Source organism: Alternaria viburni (assembly GCF_023758015.1).
Source record: "Alternaria viburni strain BMP 2772 chromosome Unknown scaffold_22, whole genome shotgun sequence".
In the NCBI taxonomy this organism is placed as follows: domain Eukaryota; kingdom Fungi; phylum Ascomycota; class Dothideomycetes; order Pleosporales; family Pleosporaceae; genus Alternaria; species Alternaria viburni.
This window is the reverse complement of record NW_026055791.1, coordinates 215,674-231,518: the sequence shown is the minus strand read 5'-3', so window position 1 is coordinate 231,518 and position 15,845 is coordinate 215,674. Positions and strand designations below refer to the sequence as shown.

General features: G+C 52.8%; 5 protein-coding genes across 5 annotated transcripts; 1 reads left to right on the top strand and 4 right to left on the bottom strand.

The window, feature by feature from the left end:
• Positions 1–771: 771 nt before the first annotated feature.
• Positions 772–3,176, top strand: J4E79_008862 (uncharacterized protein; the record flags this gene model as incomplete). The annotated part of the gene is made up of 5 exons (XM_049357715.1): positions 772–1,223; positions 1,274–1,408; positions 1,465–1,944; positions 2,406–3,065; positions 3,119–3,176. 5 exons carry the CDS (start codon positions 772–774, stop codon positions 3,174–3,176), a joined length of 1,785 nt encoding a protein of 594 aa, XP_049207754.1.
• A 3,907-nt stretch (positions 3,177–7,083) lies between these two features.
• Positions 7,084–8,603, bottom strand: J4E79_008861 (uncharacterized protein; the record flags this gene model as incomplete). Its single annotated transcript, XM_049357714.1, has 3 exons — positions 7,084–8,238; positions 8,285–8,485; positions 8,538–8,603. 3 exons carry the CDS (start codon positions 8,601–8,603, stop codon positions 7,084–7,086), a joined length of 1,422 nt encoding a protein of 473 aa, XP_049207753.1.
• A 451-nt stretch (positions 8,604–9,054) lies between these two features.
• J4E79_008860 (uncharacterized protein) lies at positions 9,055–9,970 on the bottom strand (the record flags this gene model as incomplete). Its single annotated transcript, XM_049357713.1, has 2 exons — positions 9,055–9,779; positions 9,829–9,970. The coding sequence occupies 2 exons, from the start codon at positions 9,968–9,970 to the stop codon at positions 9,055–9,057; spliced, it is 867 nt and encodes a 288-aa protein (XP_049207752.1).
• Positions 9,971–10,593: 623 nt separating this feature from the next.
• Positions 10,594–11,517, bottom strand: J4E79_008859 (uncharacterized protein; the record flags this gene model as incomplete). The annotated part of the gene is made up of 2 exons (XM_049357712.1): positions 10,594–10,822; positions 10,874–11,517. 2 exons carry the CDS (start codon positions 11,515–11,517, stop codon positions 10,594–10,596), a joined length of 873 nt encoding a protein of 290 aa, XP_049207751.1.
• Positions 11,518–12,796: 1,279 nt separating this feature from the next.
• Positions 12,797–14,262, bottom strand: J4E79_008858 (uncharacterized protein; the record flags this gene model as incomplete). Its single annotated transcript, XM_049357711.1, has 2 exons — positions 12,797–13,183; positions 13,237–14,262. The coding sequence occupies 2 exons, from the start codon at positions 14,260–14,262 to the stop codon at positions 12,797–12,799; spliced, it is 1,413 nt and encodes a 470-aa protein (XP_049207750.1).
• Positions 14,263–15,845: the final 1,583 nt, after the last annotated feature.

Genomic DNA, 15,845 nt, shown 5'->3' with positions numbered 1-15,845 from the left:
TGTTGCGACGGCATACCTTCACGCGGTCCAGGGCGAAGGCCTGGATGACGGTGCCGATTGCCGGGGGCATGCGATAAGGGGGGGTGCGCCTTACCGGAACAGGCGAAGCGTCCACGTGACCAGCCCTCTCCATCTCCAAGTCTGTGCCCCGCCCACATTTCTCCTGAGTTAGAGCCGCTCCCGTGTCAGCTCAGCACTCAATCATGACCACCGTTGACCTGTTTCAACCCGAAGTTTACCCGTTTCTCCTTCTACGAGGCCCACTCGCCCTCTCATTCTTGGAAGTCCTGAATCGACGCGACAAAGCTTCATTCTGATACGGCCGTAGACCATACGGATTGGGAGCGCGTTCGTACTCAGTCCCACAACACCCGCACGGTCCCTGCCAAAGAAAAGTGTCGATTTCGCAACACTTTCCTGAAGATGCTGCATCGAACAGACTACGCGTGCCAACCATCTTACTTTCGGGTGCTTGCAGCTCCTGACACCGTTGGAAGCGTGCGCCTTGATCCTCTAGTACAATGTCGTCCATTCTGTCTGGAGGCCGCGTAACTCCAGTGAAGTCTCAGCCTCCTTCTTGTCCGCTAAACAAGTTCTAAAGGCCCGAGTCGGAATCGGAAGTGGAAGCAATGATCGTAATCAATCTGTCGCGATAGCATGTGTAGCGCGTGGGTCTGTGATTAGTAGTCGCCGATATAAGGTGTGCAATACCTCGATGGCCCATGAAATAACTGCGCCTCTATCTCAGCCAGCCGACCGAAACCAGCCACGATGCGCTTCGAATACTCTAGCTTGGCACTTTTTGCCGGGATTTCTTGGGCAGCCTCTTCCCCAAACACTACAAACTTCGAGCGGGAGACGCGCAGCCTCGATGAAATTTACCAGGCAGCTTTGGCAGAAGGTGGCGTTGTCACTCTTTGGCATGGCGGCGATGAGAAGACCCAGCAGAACAGTCTGAAGAGCGCCTTCGAGGCACGGTTCCCTAACATGACACTCAATGTCACCGTCGACCTGTCGAAGTACCATGATGTCAACCTTGACGCACAATTGGCTGCCGACAATGTTTACGTCGACAGCATCATCTTGCAGACGCTTCACGACTACCCAAGATGGAAGAAGCAAGGCGCTTTGATGAACTACGCACCATTGAACTTCGACAAGATCTATCCTGTGTTCAAGGATGCCGAAGCGGCTTACAGTGGACTGCTTATCTTTGATTGGGGGTATGCTATCCCTGGTAATGCCTCGACTTACATACGCTAATCAGCAACAGTATCTCTGCAAACATGAACAAGACGAGCACCATGCCGACTTCGTACCAAGACTTCACGAAGCCCGAATACAAGGACAAGATCGTTCTGACCTACCCTAATGACGATGATGCCGTCTTGTACCAGTTCGAACTAATGTACGTTCTCCCCTCCTGTCCTCATATGCCTAGTTATTGGCTAACGACTTGCGCAGCATCGAAGAGCTCGGTGAGGAATGGTTCAACGCCCTGCTGGCCAACAACCCCCGCTGGGTGCGCGGTACTGCCACTCCCGGCACACTCATCAAGGCTGCCAACAGCAGCAGCGCGGTGACCTTCAGCTCGGGTTACTCATTCGCAGACCGACCACCAGTCACGTACGCGCTCCCCAGCGACGCCAAATTTGTCTCTTGGGCTCAGACCGGCGCAATTCTGAAGAAAGCACCCCACCCTGAAGGCGCAAAGCTACTCCACAGCTTCATGCTCAGCGACGAGAACCAATCTAGCCGTGGCTGGAGCGTCCGTGAGGATATTCCAGCACCAGAAGGCGCCGAGACGATCCTGCAGCAGCCCGGTACTGATGCGCCTGCGTTTGCTGAGTTCATGGCAGACCGTGGTCATGTTGAGAGGCGGAGGGACTTTTATGAAGTTAGGATTGGTACGGCGCAGGGCCTTAGCCCGCTTGTTGATGACTTGTGAGCATGCTGACAGATCATCGGCGCGCATGGAGATAAACAGTCTCCAAGAGACAACATATAGATGTTACCTTCTGAGGCTGATCCAGTTGATCCGAGAATCTATTGGCTGCCCTGGCCGATTTGGCCGTTACTACCTATACTTTCTACTGGATATCTCTTGCCCGTCCTCTTCCTCTTTTTCAACCTTCCACGTTTCATTGGGTCCGTCATTGGCGGTAGCCTGCCGCGTTCACACCGCGATACCCTCCTCTAACCCGATTTGTTCAAGTGCACATGCAGCGACCTTGTTTACTCGCGCCAACCTCACTGCCCTAAGATTGTTGCAAACTCGCACTGCAATCTCCTTCGGTCGCAAGGTCTTCGATATGTCTGAATCAAAGCGGTCGGCTGCTAAGTAAGTCGCACAAGCCAAGCATGCTCGCTCCTCCAGCCCTAGATTGGTACTGACGTGACCCCAGGCTCTTCAACAACCCCGCGCTATCCGATGTCAAGATCAAGCAGATACACGAAGGTCACACGCGCGAGTACTATGCGCACAAGGCTGTGCTATGTTTAGAGTCCGACTACTTTCTCAATGCTTTCACTGGCAACTTCAAGATAGATTGGCAGATATTCGGAGCTGTGTGGAAGGAGAACACTAACGATCTGCAGGAAGCATCGGAAGGCGTCATGGAACTCCATGAGGACGATCCCGAGCACTTTGAGTTCCTTCTCAAGTTCATGTACACCGGCGCCTACAACAGACACGAGATCGCGAAATTCGCAGGCGACGACAAGACCAAACGGGTTCTTGTCCCGATCGGCATTCACGCGATTGCTGACAAGTATGACGTCGCCAAGCTCTACGAGCCAGCTGCGGAAGACGTGAAGGCTGTATTTATGGAAGCTTCCAAAGGCCAGGATATGCTCATCACTGCAATCCGCGCTCACTACGGTACCGAAGTCAACGTCGATGGGGCTATGGGGCGTCTCCTAACTTCCGTTGTGTTCGAAAAGCACCAAGACCTTGTCCAGAAGAAGGCATTCGAGCAGCTGCTATTGTCGTATCCCACCTTCGCCGCAGATGCTGCACTACACTCTCAGCGAAGCAACACACTTGGTGAAGGGGCTCTTGTTAAGTGCGACTCATGCAGTGTTAAAGCTGTTCATATTGTCAACTTACGCAATGCAGGCTGCATAAGGTTCTATTGTCCCAAGTGCGCCTGTCACAGAGTTCTTCCATGATATGATTACGATGAGTGGCAACGAGCAAGGCTCTGCGGGTGACATGGGTGCAGTAGTGAGCCTGGAAACCTTATCAGGGAGAGTAAGCAAGCGGTACCAAAGCTTCACTGGTGACCTTTTGTACAGCATCGATTGTAGATGCAGCGAATTCACGTACATAAGATGAGATCTTGCCTAGTAAAAGTGCACAAATAAAGTCGAATACAATCTGTATCTGCACCTATAGAACACGCATCTTTTCCCCTATGCTTGGGAACACCATAAATACGGTTCGTCGATTTGCCTAAGTGAGCTTTGTCGGTAGTGATTCGAATGTTTGCGGCTGAGTCCTCAGCTGCTGCCACTGGACGTGTTTATTTACCTCTAACAGAACCAAGTAGACTAAATGACTACATATCGTTCCAATTTCACTTAGGATGCCGTTGCGATGATGAATGTTTCTCAGCAATGTCCTTTAGACGACAATGTACATGAGGTGTTATGCTGCATCCCCTGTCACCAGATCGTTGAAGGTGGACATTATACACCGTCGACAGAGCTACCATTTGATCTTGATGAGACAAGCAGCTGTGATCGAAAGCACCTCGCAATGTTATTAAAAGCACGCACTATCAGTACAGTATATACATTGACAAACGCGACCCTTTTATAACATACAGAAAGAGAAGAAGCAGTACAAGTGTGGGTGAAATAACAATATCTACATTCCCATACTAAGTGTTCATCTCATAATGCTTGAGGAGAATCGAGTCAAACTCCAGGCCGGCCTCTACCACGTATTCAATATGATTTTGCAGACAGGCATCCCAAAGGTCCGGAATATACACAATTCCATGTGGCGCTCCATGTAGAAGATATACTGCTCGAAGATTGGGCAATTTCCCGATCCCCGTTGCCAACTGTCGATTGGCGTTGTCCGCGACTTCTAGGTGCCAACTGCCATCACGAGGACTCGAGAGCTGGTCGTTGCTGAGTGCCAACAAGGTAATCGAAGTGGGTAAGCTTTCAACTACTCGAAGCTGGAAGTCCAGAGTCGGATCCCAGTGAGCTTCTTCTGTGGTGTAGGTTATCGTTATAGGTGTTTCTGTGAGAATCATAGCGGGCACTAACAGAGTTTGTAGCTTCGTGAACTTGTTGAGAGTACCAACTGCGAGAGTGGAACAGCTTTCGGCCCTGGACCTGGCATCAATTGGGGAGAGTGAAAGATATCGTAGCGTATCCTTGCTCTGAAGAAGCGCTTCGCAGATACCGCCGCAGTCCAAAACAAGTTCAGTGTCGTCAGGTTCGTCATAGGTTGACAGAAAGTCCAGTTCGAAACGAAACTCCCGTAGTCGGTAGCACGATCGTACGGTCATGATGATCTGTTGCATCGATAAATGGCAGTCGACAAGATGAAGAGTGCTGAGATTTCGGAGCCCATCTCCTTCGAAAGGAAGCCGTACAGCCTCGGGGCCGAGAAGAGCGCGTTGTATATCGTACGGTTCGCGGTGACGATAATGTTCCAAAGCCGGAAGATACCGAAAGGTCGCAATGCAATCATCGTATGACTCCGGTTCCGGGTATAAACAGCGTACTCCGTTATGATCATCATTCAGAATGAAACTGTCTGTGATGACGTTGATCGTAGCAAGTTTTACAAATTGACTTAGCCTGCTTGATCCAAGTTCAAGACCAAGAAGTCTGCTCAGAGAGCCGCTGTAGGTACCGAGAGTCAGCTCTGATACGTTCGGACTCAACCAAAGCAAGAGCGTCATCTGCGCTTTCTCTGGGGCCCCCCTAAATTCGCGTTCCCAAATGCCTGCCACAATAGGATTGAATAGACCTTGCACCATGGTTGGCAGGCCTTCATCAATTGCTTCCTCTATCGCTAGCACCATATCATCGTGTTGTTCATCAAGGCCATCTTCCTTGGTTCTTCGGGCTAGCGGTTGATTACAACGGATGACTTGAATGTATTTGGCCAATTCTGATCGCTCTTTAAACGTTCGGAGGAGTCTCGTCAATTGGCGAACGATGCCCTGTTCGTCCATTTCGAACTCAAAGGGTGCTTCAGGCCCAAACGCTTGCCTCATCTTTTTCTCATTTCTCCAGCCAACGACATGTATATCTGTGTAGAGCAGAGGTGTCGCACTCTTTCTGAGCCTTTTTGTCGTCTGGCAAAGACTATGTAAGCCCTTTCTCTTCGCACGGTCGTCGTCGTTGTGTTTCAGCCAGCTCTGGTCACAACGTCTCGGCAGATTGGAAAGCCGAATGTTTGGCCGAAGATGTCCAAAGATTTTATCGAGTAGTTCAGTGGGCAATGTAGTAAGATTGGGGGCAGCCTGATTCGGGCCATCCCAAGACATGACTACATCATCGTCCATCGGCGCGGCGCGGTAGCGAAGAGATCAGAGGTGTAGGACGGCGATAGGTGAAGAGCACACAAGCGCAGATGACTCCAGGCAACCTGGAAGATTGCAAAGGATGGAAGACGTGATGATATTCGTGATCCACAGCGGTGGAGGAGAATGTTGACACGTCGCGAGGAAGGGACGCGTGTTTGACGTGACCCGCTAGGGAAGTTTATCATCGGCGGTTCTCCGGAAAACAAGGGTCGGGAACCCGTCGAAGCGCACATACAGTTCTTGAAGGCTGCATTGTGTGTCGGGTCAGTGGTTGATGTACGGTTGCCTCGCTAGGTATACGTTGGTTAAACATCGTTTCCAGAAGGGTTGGATGTTGGTGCGCGTTGCTTGGCGTGGTCCGAAATAGGCAACATGTGGATAGCCGTTGATTGCGGGCGTCTACAATGTTACCAACCGTCATCTGAACTTTCCTCCTGTTGTACCTCGGCAACTCCAATCAGTTCAGCCAAAGTCATACGACCTGCGCAAAACACCTTTTCCACGCAACATCAAAAACAGTACGGCTCGTGGATCGTAGTCATATACATTTTCTTCATGAATAGAGTCTCACACGCGTACGTCCCAACGTCGGTGTTCTGGCAGGAGCTTTCACATCAACCAAGTACTGCAGGTGCGCTCGAACATCGCGCGACAAGAAGACCGACCCCGGATGACCTGGGACCTGAGTATCCGTGTCCAAATTCTATCGCAGCCATTTTCGCAGCGGTGAAGATGACATCGCACGATGTGGTGTGTCTATGACTTCAAAAAGCGCTGGTTGGTTTCGGTAGATCTCGCAGATGTAAGCATGCAGCCAAGTCGCAACGGTCACATTCCCGATGAGCGAGCAACACCATCAAAACATCATCAAATCGACCTCAGATCATCTTCGCTGAACACCATTACGACTGCGCTGAAGTGCAAGTGCAGTAACTCGGGTGATACTGTACTCGGTGTAGAGTAAGCGCTTGACGCGTCGCATCTCCATCTGGGTTCTACGATGTTACCAGAATATGGATATAAAGGCGAGAATAATACAGAAATATGATTCAAGCACAAGACGAACTCCCACTACCTCCTTCAGATATTACTCCCAGCTCAACAACAGACCGAAAAAGTAAGACTATTCCTATTGTGTCGCAAATTCCCAAAGCCTAGCTAATTCCCCAAATAGTCCAACCCACAACCATGAAGCTCATCACCACCCTCACAATTCTCATTGGCATCAGCGCCACCACCGCCATCGCCATCGAACCCCTCGAAGAAGTCCATGCGCAAAGCTGTGCCAGCCGCGATTGGGGCTGTGAAGACGGCTATTGCTGGAAGAAATGTGGCAACCTAGGAGAATGGTGCTGGCTGGCCGCAGATGCGGGCCAGGGTAGTTGGGTGACTTGCGAAAACGACGCGGCCTGCAATATAAACTTTATCCCTAGTGCTGGGTGTGGCGGCGCGTGCAGCTGCTGAGCAAGCACAAGAGAGGAATGGCGAAGGAAGGCGGCTGATACGACGGAGTTGAGAAGCCCACCACTCATTTGCGCTCTTGGCTTTCGGGAAAGGTATCTAGATAGTGTTCGAGAACATCAATCACTTCTGCTTGAGCGCTTTTCGCGCTACCGTTTCGCATCTTGTGTGCGTTTTCCTGCTTCTTTCTCGAAGCTACCGCTTTCCGATGCGCTCGGCTCTTGACATGTAAACTCCAGTCGTTCTCGGTGATAGAGGTCGTGCCGCATGTCTCGCAGACCTTCTTCTGCCAGAGGTCTGGTCGTTGTCCTAAATCGTACTCGCGCTTCGGTGTGAGCATATCTGCTGCTGCTGGCGATAGTGAAGAGGGTGATGGTAGTGGTTGGCCGGAGAGGAAGTGTTCGGTAATGGTAATGGCGGGTTTGACGACGCTGTCTTCCCATTGCGATATGTCGGAACCGTCGACTAGGAAGGTGTTACCCTTCTGGCCCGCACTGATTAGTGCGTTGAGAAGCTTGATGCGGATCCATTTGATCTGGCGATTGGCGTATTGACGGGTAGCAGCTTGTGTCTTCTCGATGGCGAGGGCCTTGAGCTTCTCTAGTTCAGATGCCTCCCACGAGACATCTGAAAGAGCGCTTTGGTACTCCAGAAACTCCTTGTATCCTATTGAAACCCAGATGCCGCGAGTCTGATCGAGACTAGCACCTGTGTCGGCTTCGTGCCGCTCACGGAAACTGCTGAGTTCCTCAACTTCAGAAAGCAAACCTCGGGCGATCATCTTATCAACGCGGCCATCGAGACGGCGATGCAGCACGTCCTTGTTGGCGTGCACCCAGAACACAAGAGTTTCGAAACGCAGGCCTGACCGCCTATCCGATGTTGTGCCATCCGCCTGGGCAGCAGAAGCCTCGCGTTGAAGCTTTTGCTCTTTGTAGAGCTGCGAAGCCGGTTTGCCTGTTCTGAGATATATCTCCAGTGAACGCTGGATTTTGCGCCGCTCATTTGGATGCCACCGATCGGCCATGATAGGATCGACTTCCCTCAGCTTGGTAAGGAGGACATCGGTCGGCTCTTCTAGTATAGGCAGTGGCTGGCTGTTTTCATTCAGATTCAACTCGGGCTCATCTGATAGCGCATCCTGGAACAGGAGTGACTGTGTATAGTAGTGAGTGCCACCAACTAAGACTGGTAGTTTGCCTCTACTCCGGATCTCATCGATCTGGTCATGTCAGTAATCACCCAATTTGCAAGCCAGTCAGTCGTACTGTTCTCAGAGCCTCGCCTACGAATTTCCCCACAGTCCAAGTCTCTTCTTCAAGGCTAATGCAGCCTAGAAGATGATGAGGAACGCCTTTCGTTTCATCTTGCGTGATCTTGTTCGTAATAATAGGCAACCCACGATACAGTTGCATCGCGTCACCGTTGATGATCTCGCCATTATATTTTCGCGCGATTTCTACTGCCAGCTACCTGCTGTGGTCAGCAAGATGAAGCGTGACTGGACAACTTGAGCTTTACATCAGATTTGCCAGTCCCTGTCGAACCGACGATGGTGATCAGAGGCTTTCGCGGCGCTTGCGCCATTTTGATACTACTGAATGCTCTTGCGAATCGTAACATGCATTTGATGGCACGACTGGCGGGCTGCCAATGACTGAGCGTCCGAAAATGTTGGTTAGCGTCAAGCGGGGTGCGCCTTCCCTCTTTGGCGATAGCGCACTACTCGGACAATCGATCAACTTGAAGTGTCTTATCCACAACGATCTGAAGTTTTTAGAAATCCTCATGCCACGCAAAGTGAGCGAAATGATTGATAATCGATATCATCTCGTATACTTCTGTCAGGCTTGCATCAGAATTAAATCGTTCACGAGCGAGTATCGTGTAAGTATATGGGCGAAGTGTAGGTGCAATGAAATGTAGTTGTTGAATATGATGGGGTATCATCGTTGAGTGCCGCCCAAACGCCTGTTGAAACTCCATCGACACGCATTGTTGAAGCGTGCCGAGATGTATTCTCCTTCACCACGCGGTGCTACTCCTTCTCCACCCTCTTCTCAGCCCCATAACCGCCCTTACCCTCCAGGTTTTGATACGAAGCGCCCTCACCCTTCCCGTTCCTAGGTCCCCGCTCTGTCAAATCCTCCTGCAGCCACTTCAACACCAGCTCACCCAGCTGGCTGTTGCCGGTGTACATGCGCTCGCCCTGCTCGACCTTGACATCCATGTCCTCGGTGCTGCCCCACTTCTTCACCTTGCCCAGGCTCATGTGCACGAGATGTGTGGGCCATGTTGCGAGGTTATCCAAGATATGCGTTGCGTATACGATTGTGCAAGGTCGTTCCTCCGTCTCCTTCTTCAAAAAGTTGAGGAAGTTGCTGCGCGACAACAGATCGAGATCAACCGTGATCTCGTCCAGCAGCAGGATGGTCCATGGTCTCAGCAGACCCATGGCAAGCTGTACACGCCTTCGCTCTCCGTCTGATACCGCGTGCATGCGCCAGCTGAGGTCGATGTCGAGGATGCGCACGAGTTCGTCGCGGCGCTCGGTGTAGTGGTCGCCGCCGATGGAGGAGAGAAGCGTGGGCACGTCGATGTCGGTACGGACGATGGGGTTGAGCACCCATTCTAGACCGAGGTAGGTCACGCCCTCAAGGCCCATCTTGAAAGGGTCGATGCCCGCGATGTGGACGGTGCCGGAGGGGGCCATGCGCTTGCCGGAGAGGAGACGGAGGAGCGTGGTTTTACCCGCGCCATTGGCTGGGATCGTTAGTCGAGAGTCTCACAGTCAGCATTCCATGTTGCATACCTCCGATCAAAAGTGTTCTGCTGCCGGGCGGCAGGTCAAGGAAGACATCTTTCAGCCCACTCGAGCCATCGGGGAAGGCATAGCAGAGGTTCTTCACGTCAATTGACGGCGCGACTTCCTTGGTGTTGGCTGTGTTCGACATTGTAGCGTGGGATTGCGTGTATAATGGCTGTTACACCGGTGGTGGGAGGAGACTACATTTTGTAGGTAGCTTACGGTGGAGTCACCTCGGTGGGCTAGACTTCCAAGTCGACATGAGTGATGCCATCATTCCGCTGGGGTTCACACTAGGCCCAAACAGGCAGGCACCGTCCTAGACCCTGACGGCACTTCGTCTCAGCCTCAACTTTTTCAACTTTGCCCTACTTTTCGAACTATCGTTCATGGTTTACTGGCAGGGTCAGCTGTGCATGGTGGTCCGGTATGCTCCGCGGCGCTATGTCATCACGCAACTCCGAGATCGCGATGCAGCCTCACCAACGCCACCACCATAATAGAAGATTTGAGTATTTCCTGCGAGATACGCATGTAAGGATAGACGACTTCATAGTGATGGGCATGAGGACAGTTTGTAATGCACGAAAAAAGTATCGCGATTGATACTGCACGTCTAGTCATGAAGCAAAGCACGTGTAATTCGACAAAGCTACCACCCACGCAAAGCAAAAACACACGTTCCATATATACAACCACTGTCTTCCACCTATGTACAATCGTCCCGTCGTCCCCTTCTAATCAACATGACAGATCATTCTGGTGATGCGCTTAGAGAGAAACGCAGCCGGAGCTGGAGTCCTCAAGGAAGAGACCACCGTAGATCTGTCCCTCGTCAAGGTTGGCCTCCTGGAAACCAGCGTTGGCGACGTCGTCAGTACCAGTGGGCTTCTTGAGGATGCCCATCTGGAACTGGCCGAGACCAGCAAGGTTGACGGACAAAGGTCCGGCGACCTTCCTGAGCTCCTGTTGGCCGGCGGAGTAGAAGATGGTGGTCTCGCTGGAGATTTGTTAGTACATAATTTGGGAACAGGAATGGGAAGGAACGTACTTCTTGGTGTAGTCGAGGGTCATAGCAAAGTTCTGCCACTGGGTCTGGTCGATCTTAACGTTCCAGAGCCACTTGCCGGCGCGGTCAAGAATCTTGAACTGGTCCTTGTCGGCGTCGCTCTTTCCAATGAGAGATCCAGTCTGGAACTGAATCTGGTTGTTGCTGAAATCGGCAGCCTCGTGCCAGACGTTGAGGTACTCGTGGGTGAGGTTCAAAGGCCTGGCGGAGTCCTGCTTGACACTCCAGTGGAGGGTCTTGACACCCTTGCCACCCTCGCCGTCAGGGGCATCCTTGAGGAACTGGAGACCTGCGCGGCGGAATCCCTGCTGCTTCTGGAAGATGGACTCATCGGATATGGTCACCTCAACAGCCTTGAACTTGTCGCCATCGAAGCGCGAGGATTCGTTGGGGAACTTGAGGATCTGAGACCAGGTCAGGTTGTTGCCCTTGACGAAGTCGGCGTTGAAGAGCGTGTTGGTGGCCTGAGTGTCGAAGGAGACGGGTGTCATGTTGGCAGGGACACGGCCGTCGAAGACGATGGGGCACTTGGGCTCAGCGGCGCGAGTGACATGAGGGTGAAGGGCGGGTGCAGCCAGTGCAGTGGAGGCAACTGAGGCCAAGGTAATGAGCGTAGAAGTGAACATGATGATGGTTCAAAAGAATGTAGTAGAGACTGTGGATGCGCTGGATGTGGATGAGACGACAATAGTGGGTGGGTGGAGACACTCTTTATACAATTCTCAAACGCGACACTGAACGTTCCTTACCCCAAGTCCATCTGAGCACGGTTCATATTAGATGAACATGTCGGTGCCCACGCGTCCGGCTTGTTCCATGGCCGAAATATAGGGATACCCGCGCTTTCATTTGGCGTACTGCAGAAAGTAGACAGCTAACCAATGGCATGGGCAGGAGAATAGTGATGGAATATTCTATAGTAGGCCCGACGACGTCAGGGTAAGGCCGCATTAATATAGGTGAAAGACACTGCTGTCATGAGGCTCCTTAACCGGGATGTGGGGTAATGTGCACGGCTGCTGGTCAAGTACCGGACGGACCGGCAACCCGTTGCTTTTTAACCTGGGAGCATTAAGAAGAGGAGTCGCGCCGACTGTTGTACCTGAGATGAGAACGGTCTTTTACCGTCCACCGCACGCCAGTCCAACTCTTGATCACATCGCGATCCTTTTCGAACAAGACCTACTGCCTTCACTGCCCAAAGCGCAATTTCATGCGTGGAGCAGCAGCGACAACCGACATTTTCAGAAAGCGACCGAATCAGGCCGTCAAACACACCGGCGCCGCCAAGTTTCATCAACACCGGGAATGCGACCGAGTCGTAATGATCTGAACAAGCATGGCTGTCAGCAATGGGCTGAATGTGGTTCTAGAGTCGTTCGCGACGCTGGGCATAATGTTGAAATGGAGAGGATATAGTGGTGTCAAGAGTTGGCAGCAGTCGTTCGGCGACGCGCAGAGGGTCCAAGCGGAACAACTGTATTCCACCCACCGGCAGCGGAAGGTCAAGCCTCCGCTCTGGACGAATTCACTCACATTCGTCCATCTACCTACCACGAGGGTATCTCAAGGGCCGAATGCGCGTCGGGTAGATGTGAAGATGTGTGCTATTATCATATACAGGTCTAACGCCCGCGGTATCATACCGCCTCGCAGTTTATGCCCTGCGTCTATGCTCAAACTCTGTTCATTACATATTCGCCCAAGAAGCTCATCGGCCTGATGTCCATCTTCCTGTCAACATGACGCTTGCTCAACGCGCTGTTTGCGACGCTCCACATATCCAAAATGATGTGCCAACCCAGAACGCCATGCATGAACGTGGTACAAGCAACCGCAACGCCTCCCTATGTGTCACTGGTCTCGAATACATGTCCGTCTCTATACGCTGACGTATGAGTGTTTCTACATCTCTTGTGGGGTCAGCCAGGTGGCTTCGACGCAACCTTCGTAAAACTCTCTCTGGCCATTTTGTCCCTCGACACCAAAGCCCATGTCGCGGAGCTTTCCGGTGTCCCAGCCACTGACGAACTCGCCTTGACCGCCGTTTTCTCGGTCGACAGCATCGCCAAGCTTGATGTAATCGGCGTGACGACAGACGGTCTGCGAGTAAGACCATTGGAGGCAGTTGCCGTCATTAGCGCACTCTGAACCGCACGAGCCGGCGTTGCGATGTGCGGGACGATCGTTCGGTACGGGCGCTTGCGAAAGGTTATCCCACCATTCTTTCGATGGACCCTGTGATAGGAAGCCGTGGGTATAAGAGAGGAACGAGGAGTAGGTGAATGGTTTCTATGACGTGATATTAGTCAGGTAGCTTGGGTTGGAGCTGAGGAAATGCTTACCGTGTTGTACGGCCGTGTCCTTTCCCACCTCCACAAGTCTTCCATCTGCTGTGGCTTGAGCTGGTGCAGCGAGAGCATTGGCACGCACCACTTGTCGCGTGTGGTGGTCACATCTTTGAGCTTGTCGCTAGCAAAGGTAGGGTACATGGGCTCGAGCTTGTGGCCGGTCGCGTTCTGGATGGCGTATGCAAGGACAGCGTCGCCGCGCTGCTCCTCCTTGACCCAGTTCTCGTATCGGACGCCTAGTCGGTTTTCGCGGGGGATCTCGGTGGAGCCAGGAGTCTTGCCTGGGATGAGTTGCTTGACAAGACCCTGAGACAGGACGATACCTGCGCCGCCATAGGCGAAATGACGGCCTTCAGAGCCCTTGTGCGCCTCGCCAAGGTAGTGTGGCTGCGAGGCGTCGAGCTGGCTTAGTAGGCGGAACAGCGTGTCCCAGAAGAAGTAGACGTCCGACTCAATGAAGACGAACCACTTGGCTGCGGGGTTGGTCATGTATGCCTTGTCCACCATGGGCAGATACTTGAAGCGATCGAGCTTGAAGGACCGCTGCTGCTCCTTGACCGTCTCGCCGCCTTCGTGTGCCTTCTTGTGCTCGACGTAGATCTGGAAGTCGACATTGTCCTTCTGGTAGCTCTTGGGAAGCTCTGCGAGGATGTCGATGACATGGCGGTCTCCCAATCGCTCTTCCCGGTCGCCCACGATGATCAGATTCGTGATGCAGCTCGATACCGTGCTCAGGTGTGCTTTCGTCTCATGTGCCCCATCCGATGCGACCTTGAGAACAACCTGCACCTCTTCCAGCAGCTTGGTAGGGAAATTCTGGCAGTAGTCGAGCTCGATTGAATTGGCGGCTTTGTTTTCGAGGGGCGGGAAATACGACTTTGTCTTCGCTTTGTGTACGGGCGCCTGGGGATGTGACCCTCTCCGATGCGAGAGTGTGTATGCAAAAAAGAAAAGAAGGAGGCCGGGGAAGAGAAATCTCCATGGCCGCCGTGCCAAACGGCCAGCCAGCGGTTTCAGCATGTTGCCGTCGCTGCGGCCGTGGGGGATGGGCGGTCGCTAGGGGCCTGGGGAGTCGCCGGTGATAGGAAGCGATGCTATGAGGAGGAAGGTGCGATGGGCAGGTGGGCGACGTCACCGTGGCACATTGAGCAGGCGGTTGGTGGTAGGTGGATGTGGAGGTGTCGACGACGATGATGGCGCATTGGCCCTGAGCCGCCGTCCTGCGCGACTTGCGAATCCAGGCCGGCTCCCTGACACGCGAACCCGCTAGCCGCCGGCGCTTGGCCTTCCCCTTGTGTCTTGGTGCTCCAACACTCCAACCACCTGCAAACCTCAGTTCTTTCATCGTCCTTCACCCGCGATTGCTATGCGCGACATCGCCATGCATGTTAGGTGCAACACTTTCGACATCTACAGCGGGCATGTAGAATGCTGGCGATGACGTGTCCGCCATTCTCATCGAATTCATGGAAGAGTGGGAGCTATCCGTATCCGTCCAGTGGAATGAGCGCTCTTCAAACTGGTTGTACTCTGGGTCGTCCTCCACGTCGGACCAGTTTGGTAAGTCTTCCATGTCAAAGTCATCCGTGTCTTCGTGGTCGGTTCTTGGAATACTGTCTGGGTGTGGCGAGAGGCCAATCGATGCCAGGAAGAGATCACACGAGTCGGCCGATCGTGTTGTGAAGGAAGGCGCGCGCTCCATGTCCGCAGCTCCACGCTGCCGAGTTGCGTGTTCCCGCTCGACGAGTTGCGCCGAAGAACACGCGAACGACCATGCTGAGGCGCTCTCTTGACTGGTGAGGCTAAGCGTTATTGCGTCCGCATGGGATTCCATGTCCATCATCGAAGAATAGAGACTCGGCCTTTCGTGTACGGCACATTGAACGTGTCGACATTCGTCTCCAGTACGGCTGCGTTCAATCCTGTTCTCCGGGCCACATACGAAAGACCTACTCAGGTCCCCAGTCGTACTAGCAAGGCTCATAGTCTTTGGTCGCGCGACGCTTCGTGGAAGACGCCGATCATCTTCCTCAAATGTATTTCCCGCAGCAAAAGACGAAGACAGCATCGGTCTCTGGCCAATGATGCGTAGTTCGTCCAGCGGTAGCCTGTGTACGAAACGCAATATCGCAATATTGACTTGGAGACCTGCATACGCATTCAAATCGCTTATACGCTGATTGACCGTATCCTTTCTCGGAGCGCAATCGATGGACGCTCCACCCCGCTTCACTGTCTCGGGGCAGGTGCGGTCGATTGGCGCGATCGGTGGCGTAGACGGCGACGTTCGCGCTTCGTTGTGGGACGTTGCCCGGGTTTCTATTGTAGAGGTAGATTTGCTGTTGGTGTCGTGTTGCGCCAGAGAAGAGAAAGGGCTTGATTCGCGCGACCCTATGGACTCGCCACGCGCTTTGAACACGGAGATCGACAGTCGACGACTTAGCGAACGAAAGAACTGCTTGACTTTGCCCATCGGTAAGCTTGATATTCGCGACGTAATCATATCGCTGGTTGAAGAGTAAAGCGTTGCAGTAAATTCGAGTAATTACGGTGTAGTATAGGAGATCGACTGTCATAGCGCATTCGTGGCTTCTTTCACAAGT